This window comes from Panthera leo, chromosome D3 (genome assembly GCF_018350215.1).
Source record: "Panthera leo isolate Ple1 chromosome D3, P.leo_Ple1_pat1.1, whole genome shotgun sequence".
Taxonomy (NCBI): domain Eukaryota; kingdom Metazoa; phylum Chordata; class Mammalia; order Carnivora; family Felidae; genus Panthera; species Panthera leo.
Window position 1 is genome coordinate 66,856,290 of NC_056690.1, and position 12,263 is coordinate 66,868,552.

A 12,263-nucleotide genomic window follows, 5' to 3' on the forward strand; every position below is an offset into this window, starting at 1 on the left:
GGGCTCTGGGGTGTTTGGGGGCCTCAGCTTGCCTTGTGCCCTGCAATCAGCATCACCTGTGCCTCTGGCAGACTGGCTCCTTTCAAAGTGCAATCCCATTCCATCCTCCCCATCACCGTAAGACACATGCTGGGCAGGAAGGTGCAGAAGACCAGAGAGGTTAAGAAATTTGCCCAAAGCCACACAGCAGGGAAATGGCTAAGACTCCTGGTCCCACACTCCCCCTGCATCATGCGTGTAGTAAGGCAGGCAGTGTGGACATACCAACTTTTTCCTCATCCCCTTTCCAGATTCCTCATCCTCTTACTGGCCTGTCTCAGGGCTTGGTCTTCACCGTTCTTTATCCATGCTCTCCCTGAAGGATCCTATGCATTTCCCTGACTTTAAATTCCATCACTACGCTCTCATTTCCTGGATCTATTTCTCATGGTCTGATTCTGGCTACTCGATTCACAAGCATCTCAAACCTAACGTGCCCCGGCTAAACCTCCCGAGTCCAGCCCATCTCCACCCTCAAACCTTCCTCCCCTCCCCCTCCCCACCCAGAACCCTTCCTCCCCAGGCTCCCCACTTCAGCAAGAGCATGACCTCTGCCCATCTGCCGAAGGCAGAGACTTGGGGTCTCCAATTCCCCTCTCTCTTGTGGGCACATCCTATGATCTCTACCTCTGGGATCTGCTTCCAGTGTGGCCCTTTCTCCCCACCTCCACTACGACCCCCTAGAGCCGAGCTGCCATGTTACAGGTTTAAATGCATCCCCTCAAAGTGATACGTTAAAGTCTTTTTTAAATTTTTTTTAGTGTTTATTTATTTTAGAGGGATACAGACAGAGCATGAGTGGGGGGGGGGTGCAGAGAGAGAGGGAGACACAGAATCTGAAGCAGGCTCCAGGCTCTGAGCCATCAGCACAGAGTCTGACGCGGGGCTCCAACTCATGAACTGCGAGATCATGACCTGAGCTGAAATCAAGAGTCAGACGCTTAACAGACCGAGCTACCCAGGTGCCCTGATATGTTAAAGTCTTAACCCCTAGTACAACAGAATGTGACCTTATTGGGAAATAGTGTCCTTACAGGGGTAACCAAGTTCACCTGAGGTCACCGTAGGGCAGGCCTTACTCCAAAATGACTGGTATCCTCATAAAAAAGGGAAATGTGAACACAGACACAGACATGCACAGAGGGAAGGCAACGTGAAGACACAGGGAGAAGGTGGCCATCTAATCGCCAAGAAAGCCTGTGGCCACCAGAAGCTGAGAAGCATGGGGCAAACCCTGTGCAGAGCTCCTTCAGAGGGGACACGGCCCTGCTGATACCTTGAGTTTGAACTTCTGGCCTCTGTAACTATGCGTCAACAATCCTGTGGTGTAAGCCACTCGATCTGTGGCGTGTTATTACAGCAGCCCGGCAAACTAATACATCATGGGCCCCGCAAAGCTTCCTATCAGGCTTCGCTTCCCCTTTGGACCTTCCATCCAGAAGCCCTGCTGCTTTCCTTTTTATTCCTCAGGAAGCCAGTCTCACTGTCCCCTCTGCAGACAGAAATTACCCAGCGCCCCCACCTCGAAGCCACCCCACCTCAGTGTGGCCACTCCCAGCAGCCTCCACGCCATCGTGCGGTTTCCTTCATCCCGTTCCTCACAGTCCATGAGTACAGCTTTCATCGTTTATTCACTTCCTTATTGTTTAGTCCCCCTCTAGGCTACGCACTGCATGAGGTCAGGGAGCAAGTGTGAGCAAGTGCTTAATATCTTTTGAGTGGATGGGAATAAGTCTGCTCCATCCAGCTATCAGCCAGGCAGCCTCCTGGTCCAGTAGGGGGGAAAGGAGTGGGTGACCCGAACTCTCCCACCTCGTGCTTCATCCCCACGTGCATGTCAGCCCCTTGCCGGCCTCTGCATGAGCCCCCTCCTCAGGCCCGTGCCTCATGCCACCCCTCCAGCCTGGAGCACCCACCACCCTCTCTGCTCCTTGCCATCCATCCACCCTCTGATCTTCTGATCTTAAATCTTCATTTTTTTTTTTTTTTTTAAGTTTCATTGAGCAGGAGACTAACACTCCGAGGTAACTCAGTTACATTCTGCAATTGCCATATTGTATCTTTAAAAAGTAAGAACACTTTGGTACATAAATAGGCACAGTAGCCGCGCACCGGACACCTGAGCTGGGTCTCCGCACCTGCGGGTGGGGTGGGGACTCAGGTCTAAGCACCATCGGGAGGGCCATCTCTTTCTTGCACCAGCTACATCCTTCAGCCACTACTCCGCTCCCCGGTCCACGGCGGTGGGTAGGGCTGAGTCTTCCCAAGCCGGGGGCCCAGGACCGAGGCGGGAGAGCGCCAGCAGCAGCAGGCCCCACGCACCTGAGACACGGGAACTCTACGTTGTCACTCTCGGGCTGCCCTTCTTCTCTCACGAGCACGCGCTCCAGGAACCAGCCGCTGCCCCCACCTTTGCCGTCGTGCCTGATCCTCACCCGCCTCACTTTCCGCATGGTGACCGACTCAATGGTGAACTCGTCAGCCTTCAAATGGGGAAGACAGCAGGGTCAGTTGGACAGTGGCTCCCTTAGGACCCAAACACCAAGGGAAAACACGGACCCAGAAATCAAAAAAGCCAGGGCTGATGGGTTGGACTACTGGTCTTTCACAGGTGGGCTGGGGGATACCTAGAAAGAACAGGTCTTAACCCTTCTCTAACTGCTCCCACTGGGAAGTCACTCAATATCAAGTTCCCAACAATGGAAGTCTATGTTTCTTGGTTAAACAATGGCCATTCCTTATGATCTTTTTTTTTAAGTTTTTTTTTTTACATTTATTTATTTTTGAGAGACAGAGCACAAGTGGGGGAGGGGCAGAGAGAGAAGGAGACACAGAATCTGAAGCAGGCTCCAGGCTCCGAGCTGATGGCACAGAGCCCGACACGGGGCTCAAACTCACAAACCGTGAGATCATCACCTGAGCCGAAGTCGGATGCTCAATGGACTGAGTCACCCAGGCGTCCTTTTATGATCTCCTTCTAAATGGCAGATCTCCCAGGAGGACACATTAGGCTGTTACCAGTCACTAACCATTTATCATGAATTAATTCCTTGGCTAATCAACTTGGGCTCCTGCCACAGAAAGATACTGACTGGGGGACCAGTGGTCTTGCTAATTTCACCGTTCTGCCTGCTAATGGGGCAGCAGAAATACAGTAGGGGCTGGAGAATTGCCAAGCTTACATGAGCACATCTGGGAGCCTCCAGGAACAGAAACACGAGTGTGGGACTGGTGGACAAAGGAGTCATAAGAGGTAGAAGGAAGAAGTTAAGAAAGGGTGGGTAGGTGGGAGGGAGAGAGGAAACATATTGATCTATGTGAACTCTCCCTCTCCATCCCTCCCCAATGAACCTCCGTGTACCCACAACACTCAGATTACTTTTGCCACCCAAGAACCAGGCCAGCCTGCATTGGCCTCGGAGAGACCTCCACTCGAGTTCCAGGGTTTGTCCTGCCATCGCCAGGCAGGGAAAGAGCCAAGACTTATGTGAGGTCAGTCTGCAAACCTGCTTCACCTGGTAAGCACCTCCGGCCTCTCATTACTGCAACAACCACTCTACTGAGCACCTGCTCTGTGCTGCAGGCCAGGTCTGTTGGGGGTGGGGGGTGGGGGAATATATGTGCATCCCTAATGTTCACATCAGCTGGCTACAGGTAGGTATCCATCCCTTCCCCATTTTAGACATGGGAAAATAGTCTGGGGGGAGGGAGCTACTGGCCCCAGGCTGGGTTTGCCCCCAGATCTGCCCGCCACTTTTCCCATTGCCCCACTCGGCCTCCCCAGGAAACCCATCTGACAGATGCTGAAAATGAGGGGGGCACCCAGCACATCAGTAAGGAGGCTAGGAGCAGATCCCAACTCTTCCATTCCCATGTTTAGTGCTTTCTTGGTTTTTCTTTCAAAAGGAAACGACAAGGTGCCCCCAGTGGTCATGTCGAGCGGAGAAGGCAAAGTTCCCAGCTTTCCACTAGCCTGTGTCCTCCGGTCCACACGCAAGGTGCCCAGCATTCCTCCCTACCTGGCCACCTCTGAGGGAAGAAAGGTGCCACTCATACTTCCCCAAATGTCCTCCTATTCTGCCCCCTTCTCAATGCTTAAGGTGGGGAGGGGACCATGACCCCTCCTGGGTGGCTCTTCAGGCCCCAGCTCAACAGTCCCAGGAGCCTGGAGGGTGCCGTGCATGTTAGTTCGCCATTCCCCTGAGCAAGCCTCTCTGACAGCTGGGTCCCAGCACCCATATCAGCTCTACCTTAGCAGAGAAGGGAAGACAGAAGACAAGGACATGGGACCTGGGACCAGTTGAGCCGCACGGGGGAGGGGCATGGCTGCACTCACATTGCCCTTCTCAAACAGGTCGGTGTTGTTCCTGCAGTTGTAGAGCAGCCGCTCCCCGGTGTCCCCCAGGTCACCAAAAAGGCACAGGTAGACGTTGGCATCGGTTCCTGCGCCTTCGAGTTCTCCGGTGCACACGGTCACACGGTACCGGGCCACTGTCAGGTAGAGAAAGGGACATAGTGGCTGGCCACCCCCTGCTCCCAGCACTGGCCCTGCTGCTCCTGCCTCTAAGTGCCTCCTCCCTCTTTCCCTCCAAGTCTTGCTTGGGCTGGCCCTGCTCCCTCCCCAGCTACACAAATCCCGACTCAACCCACTCCAGGATCAGCGTCCCTCTTCCCACATAAACCAGAGGCTCCCAGTCCTGGTCAAGCATCAGAATCCCCTGGGAAATTCTTGAAGAATGCAGATTCCTGTGCCCCACCTAGGCTTCCCAAATTTTAGTCTCCAGAGGTGGGATCCCTAAAACTGCTTTGTTTACATGCTCCCCCAGGAGACTCTGATGGGGTTGGCAGTGTTTGGGGACCACAGGTCTGATTTCAAATATTTTGACACTTGATTCCATCCAACCCAGCAGATTCTTTTGTCTTAGGTTGTCCTCCAATTCATATGTGTCCTGTCTTCCCTAGTAAGAGAATTTTTCTTTGTGAAACAGAACTGAGCCCCCCTTTTCTTCAGAACTGAAAGGCACAAAATGCAGCCACCGTGGGAGGGGCAGCAGGTCCTTTCTCTGTTGAAAATGTACCTTGGAGGAGGTGGACTGCATCCCCACACATCACAGCCTCCCTTCTCACTTCAAATAAGCTAGAAAGCAAAGTTCATTCACTCATTCACTCACTCATTCACTCATTGGTCCTGTATATGTTGACTGAAGCCCAGTCGGTGTTCGGCATCATGATAGGACAGGGAATCAGCAGCGAGCAAGTCCAACAGACTCCTGTCCCCACGGTTACAGCAGAGTTGAGAGGGGGCAGGTGGAGAGGAAAGATGGACAGTAAAATCATAACAAATTATAACCGGGGAAATTTCTGAGTTACGTCTGCAACAAAGATTACATAGGAGCAGGGTGCCCTAAAGTGGAATGGAAGTGGGGAGGGGGAGTGTGGTGAGTGAGTGTAAAGGATTTAGAGATTCAGCGAGGAGGTGATGTCTGGCAAAATGCTAATGACAGGAGCGGACCACAGGAAGCTCTGAGAGAAGAGGGTACAGGTAAGTATGAAGCCCCAGGGTGGGGATGGGTATGAGTAGCAAATGTTCCAGCAGAGAGAAGGCTAGTATGTCTTGGGGAGGGGAGCAGGGGGGTTAGATGAAGTCCAGAAGGGGGACAAGGCCAGCACTGGGGGTATGACAGGTCAAGGTAAAAGCATGACTTTCTAATGGGAAGTCATTAGAGCACTTTTAGTGAGCACGTAACTTGATCTGATTTATGTTTTAAACGGTACTCTGGCTGCCATGTGGAGAACTGATTGTAGGAGTGAATCAAAGAGGCCAGTTAACAGAATAATTACAGTTGTCTAGAAAAGAGAGGAGAGTGCTTAAGACTGGGGTGCTGTGGAGATGGAGAGAAGCCAGTAGATTAAAGATCTATTTTTGAGGGAGAACCAACAGTACTTGGTGATGGGTTGGATAAGTAATTGAGGGAAAGAGGAATCATGGATGACTCCTAGGGTTTTGGCTTGGGCAACTGGGTACTGTTCCCAATAAGAAGTATGGATGCCTAGGGGGAAGGATAGGTTTGGAGATACAGATCAATGGTTCTGTTTGTACATTATAAATTTGTGGTGTCTATTAGATGTTCATAAAGAGAGGCCAAGATGGCAATTGCATGTGTGTCTGGGGAGTCAGGACTGTTGGCATGACTGGTCATCACTGGCAATGGATTCCACTGAAATCTATGGGACCAGATGAGATCCCCCATGGAGAGGATGTAGACAAGGATTAGAGGGACACCAACATTAGGGATCAAGCCCAGAAGAAGCTAGCAACTCAGATGAGAAGCAGCCACGGAAGCAGGGGGGACATGTCTCTGAAGCCAAGAGAAGGCAGGAATGATTTCAGAAGTAAATGCCACCAAAGATAGAGAGTGATCTTTGGTTTAGCTACATGGAAAGGATTTGTGTTGAGGACAAGAGCAGCCTCAGTGAAATTGTGGGGGAAGGGAAGAATCCCTACAGCAAGAGTTTGAACAGAGTGAGAAAGAAGTGAGAAAGTGGGTACAGCACCTGGATGCCTGGATAGACCTCTCTCAAGAAGTCTGTTGTGAAGAGGAATACAAAAGGGAAATAATAGTTGGAGTGGGGATTAGGTTTAAAGATGCTTTATTATAAAATATTTAAGATGTGAGATACTAGATTATTATACCAAGTGGGAATGATCCTGTAGAGAAAAGAAATGATGATGCAGGAGAGAAGGCGAAGTTCTTTAGAGAGGAAGAAGAAGAATGACCAGAGCATAGATAAAGGACTAGATTTTCCAGGGTTCAAGAAACTACAACTATGGAGACTGCAAGGAGGGCAGAGGTATAGCCTCAGAGGAGTGACAGGTTGTGGGAGAGCCTTGAGTACAAACTGAGATATACTGAGTCAGAAATTTAAAATAAGGCCAGTCCTGGGGCGCCTGGGTGGCTCAGTCACTTAAGCACCCAACTTTGGCTCAGGTCATGATCTCATGGTTTGTGAGTTCGACCCCTCCATTGGGCTCTGTGCTGACAGCTCAGAGCTTGCAGCCTGCTTCAGACTCTGTGCCTCCCTCTGTCTCTGCCCCTCCCCCACTAGTGTTCTGTCTCTATCAAGAATAAATAAACATTAAAAAAGTTTTTTTAAATTTTTTTTAATGTTTATTTATTTTTGAAACAGAGAAAGAGAGCATGAATGAGGGAGGGTCAGAGAGAGGGAGACACAGAATCTGAAGCAGGCTCCAGGCTCTGAGCTGTCAGCACAGAGCCCGACACGGGGCTTGAACTCATGGAGTGTGAGACATGACCTGGGCCGAAGTTGGATGCTTAACCAACTGAGCCACCCAGGCACTCCCTTTTATTTTTTTTTTAATTTTTTTTAATGTTTATTTATTTTTGAGACAAAAATTTTTTTAATAAAAATAAAATGAGGCCAGTCTGCAAGGCTGCATGTTGTACTACAGTAAATCTACAATAACTGAATAGGTCACTTGTTGGCTTTACCTAGGATAAGGTTTATCCAGGCAAGCATGATAGAGAGATATAAGGGAAGAAAAGATAAGGGCATGTTTAGAGGTAGATTATAATGGTGGCCCATGCAATCTCATCCAGGTACAGAAAAAACTAAGTACAAGAAGAGGTGATGATAAAATGAGTGGATTAAAGGTCCTGATGCAGTTAAAAAATGTTAGGTTGGGAAAGGCAAAACTATGGAGACAGTAAAAAGATCAATGGTTGCCAGAGATTGGGTAGGAGGGAAGGGACAGAAGAAGAGACAGAGCACAGAGGATTTTTTAGGGCAGTGAAATTACTCTGTATAATACTATAATGGTGGATACATGTAATTATAAATTTTTCCAAACCATTGGACCATTATAAATGGTCCAAAACATTTGTAGAATGTACAGTACCAAGAGTGCTCCACAAGTAACCTATGAACTCAGGGTGCTAAGGGTGTATCAATGTAGGCTCATTAATTATAACAAAACGTATCACTCTGGTAGGGGATGATGATAATGGAGGGGGTACACATGTATGGGGGAATGGAGAGTATGATAAATCTTTATACCTTCCTCACAATTTTGCTGTAAACCTAAAACTGCTCTAAAAAATAAAGTCTATTTTTAAAAATGAAGGAGCTATTAAGAGACTCCCAGATAAACAAAAAGTGAAAAAAATTCATCACTAGTTGACCTGTCCTGTAAGAATATTGAAAGGAAGTCCTTCACATTAGACATTAGACAGCAACTTGAATTCAACCAAAGAAATAAGAGCACCAGGGAAAGTAACAACATAGCAAATGTATAGACAGTATCATGTAATTTTTTATTGTAATTATTTTCTTCTCATACCTTATAAAAGACAATTGCATAAAGCAGTAAATATAAAACTTCACTGGTGGATTTAAAATGTATAAAGATGCAATTTATATGATAGTATAGCACAAAGGAGGGGGAAGAGAACAAACCTACAACGGAGCAAAGTTTTTGTACATTATTGAAATTAAGTTGGTACTAATCTGAACTAGATTGCTATTAAGTTGTTAGTTGTAATTCTCTGGGCAACCATTAAAAAATTACAAAAAATGTATATATTAAAAGAAACAAGGGAAGCAAAACAGTATTCTAGAAAATATTTATTTAATTCAAAAGAAAGTGGTAATGTAAAAATATAGGAACCAAAAAAAAATTCGAAACATAGAAAACAAATAGCAAAATGGCAGGCATAAATCCTGCCATATCAGTAATTACATTAAGTGTAAATGGACTAAATATTTTAATCAAAAGGCAGAGTGTGGTCATCATCCTGCAGAAACAGGATGGGTTTTTCACCCCATATTTGCTCAGATATCAAGGCTGATGACGCTACACATGTACCAAGAGTGAACATAAGATGTATTATTCACATAATGAGTTCTGGGGAGAGTATGGTAGGTTCCCAAGAAGGTCCAAAAATGGCTTGAGACAGCAGGGAAGGATGACTAGCTTGGGATTTTATGGTGATTAAGAGATGAGAGTTCCCTTGTGGGGGTCAGGGCTTGCATGGCTTGAACTTTCCACCAGTGCTAAGGGAGGAAGTATCCAGTCTTTTTATCAAATTGCCCAGATATTAGGCAGAAAGTGGGGGGGGGGGGTAGTGTAACTTGAAAGTTGTCAGCAGTCAAATATCAAAAAAAGTCACACTGTTACACAGAGATTGGCAAAATTGATAATGGATCTAACTATCTGCTATATAGAGAGATACGCTGTAGATTCAAAGACCTAAATAGGATGAAAGTAAAAGAATGGCTACCAGAACTAGCCACCAGCAACAGACAGTCTGAATAAACGTATAACAAGTGAAAAGATTAAATCAGTAATCTAAAGACTACTCACAAAGTAAAGCTCAGGCATAAATGTCTTCACCACTGAATTCTACCAAGTATTCAAAGAAGAATCAATACCAATTCTTATCAAATTCTTCCAAAGAACAGGAGGGAATATTTCCCAACTCATTTTATGAGGTCAGCATTACTCTGATACCAAAACCAGACACAGATATCACAAGAAAAGAAAATTACAGACCTATATATCTTATGAATATGGATACAAAAATGCCCAACAACATATTAGCAAACCAAATCCAGCAACATAAAGAAGAATTATATACTTTGACAAAGTAGAATTTATCCTAAGGATATAAGTTTTGAAAATCAATTAATGTAATGTATCATCAATAGAATAAAAAACAAATATAACATGAACATTTTAATGGGTTCAGAAAAAAAATATGACAAAATCTACCATTCTTTTTAAAAAATTTTTTTCTAATGTTTACTTATTTTTGAGAGAGAGAGACATAGCATGAGCAGGGGAGGGACAGAGAGAGGGAGACACAGAATCTGAAGCAGGCTCCAAGCTCCTAACTGTCAGCACAGAGCCCAGCGCAGGGCTTGAACTCACAAAGCATGAGATCATGACCCGAGCTGAAGTCGGATGCTTAACCAACCGAGCTACCCAGGCGCTCCCAAATCTAACATTCTTTTATGACAAAAAAAGAAAACCATCAACAAGCTAGGAATAAAAGGGGACTTTATCAAACCATAAAGTCATCTATGAAACCCTACAGCTAACACAGAATTTTTAGTGACAGACCAGATGCTTTCCTTAAGGTCAAAATAAGACAAAGGTATTTGCTTTTCAACATTTGTTTTCATTATGGTACTGGAGGTTTTAGCCAAGGCAGTTAGGCATCCAGATTGGGAAGGAAGAAGTAAAACTATTTCTATTCACGGATGGCATGATCTTATATATAGAAAATCGTAAGGATCCCATTAAAAAATATTTGAACTAATAAATGAGTTCATCAAAGTTGCAGAGTATTAAATTAATATACTCGGTCAACTATATTTCTATTCTCTTGCAATAAACAATCTGAGAATGAAATTAATAAAACATCTCCCTTCAAAAGAGCATAAAAAGAATAACATATGAATAAATTTAAAAAAACAAGTGAGAAACTTACGCTCTGAAAACTATAAAATACTACTGCTGAAAAAATTAAAGATTATTTAAATAACTGGAAAAGCATCCCATGTTTACTGATTGGAAGACTTAACATTGTTAAGATGGTAATACTTCCCAAATGGATCTATAGATAAAATACAGCCTCTGTCAGAATCCTTTAGAATTGAAAAGCCAATTCTAAAATTCATATGGAACTGAAAAGGACCCAGAATGGCCAAAACAACCTGGAAAAAAGAATAATGAAGAAGCGTTGGCAAGGATGTGGAGAAATTGGAACCCTCACACATTGCTGATGGGAATGCAAAATGGTGCACCTATTTTGAAAAACAGTTCTGTAAAACAAAGAGTAACCATGTAACCCAGCAATTCCACTGGTGGGTGTATATCCAAGAGAAGTGAAAGGATATGTCTACACAAACACTTGTACCTGAATGTTCATAGTAGCGTTATTCATAATAGCCAAAAAAGTAGAAACAACCCAAATGTCCATCAACAGTTGAATGTGATCTATCCATACAATGAAATATTGCTCAGCAATAAAAAGAAATGAAGTACTAATAGGAGCTGTGATGTGGAGGGACCTTGAAAATATGCTAAGTGAAAGAAGCCAGACACAAAAGGTCACCTGTTATATGATTCCACGCACATGAAATGTCCTGAATAGGCAAATCTACAGAGACAAAAAAAATATATAAATTATTGGTTGTCAGAGTCTGAGGAGTGAGGTAGAGGGAGGAGAGTGTGACTGCTAATGGATATTGTGTCTCTTCTGGGGGTGATGAAAATGTTCTGAAATTTGACAGTACTGATGGATGCATGATTTTATCAACATACTAAAAGCCACTGAACTGTACACTTTAAGGGGGTGAATTGTATGGGACGTGAATCATACCGCAATAAAGCTGCTGTTTTTAAAAATGGACACTACTCACTGATGATTCGTCTACAAATGAAGATAAAGTATGCCAGGAATGTGACAAATCACCAAAAAGTTAAAGTCAATGCACACATTACGTTTTCAGTAATATACCCACTTTTATCTGGAGATGTAGAGACATCTGAAAATCATTTGTCCATTAAACATGTGGGTCTGTGAAGACACAGTGTGTGTAGCCAAAGCTCTGGTTAGAAGGACAGGCAGAGAATGACTGCTTGCCCACAGAGCTGGCACAGGCGGGCACTGGAACCAAGGGGGGTGGGAGCAAAAGCATCCTGCCCCTACGCTGCCTCTTCACAGGGCCACAGCCCCTGAACTTATTAGAGCCTTTCTGCCTTCTCCAGTCACCTCTGCTGAAATGCAAACACGAAGTGTCTTCAACCTTCAGCCTTTGCGTAAGTGAAGCTGATGCTTCTGTGTTTAGCTCCCAGTGACAGAACTGGGAGCAGCAAGAGGGATGAACGGCATGAAGTGGAGTGAGTACTGAAACGGGGAAGCACAAACGGGAAGAAGGAACAGCGGCCTTGCTGACTCTTAATTCTGATGGACAGTTCTGCAGTTTTAGCTGTAACCACCCGGCAATTCCCAGAAGCAAACTGATGAGGGAATGCAGCCATCCCTTCGCCTGGGAATTCCAGTCCTCTTTGTTCAGGAGCACTGAGGTCCATTTGGCTGGAAGTTCTCGGGGCTCCCGATCTTCTCCAGGGGCCCCTCCCAGCCCACCAGCCATTGAGGTCCGTCCTCAAGCTCCATCCTGGCAGGAAGTCTATGGAC

At 45.6% G+C, this 12,263-nt stretch overlaps 1 protein-coding gene across 1 annotated transcript in view; it reads right to left on the reverse strand.

Annotated features, from left to right (window-relative positions):
- LOXHD1 (lipoxygenase homology PLAT domains 1) overlaps nt 1-12,263 on the reverse strand; it is a 162,447-nt gene that overhangs the window by 79,151 nt on the left and 71,033 nt on the right. Inside the window, exons 13-14 of the mRNA XM_042910747.1 lie at nt 4,376-4,530; nt 2,362-2,522 (exon numbers count right to left, since the gene is read on the reverse strand). Coding sequence (XP_042766681.1) covers nt 2,362-2,522; nt 4,376-4,530 — 316 coding nt within the window. The remainder of the gene's footprint in view (nt 1-2,361; nt 2,523-4,375; nt 4,531-12,263) is intronic.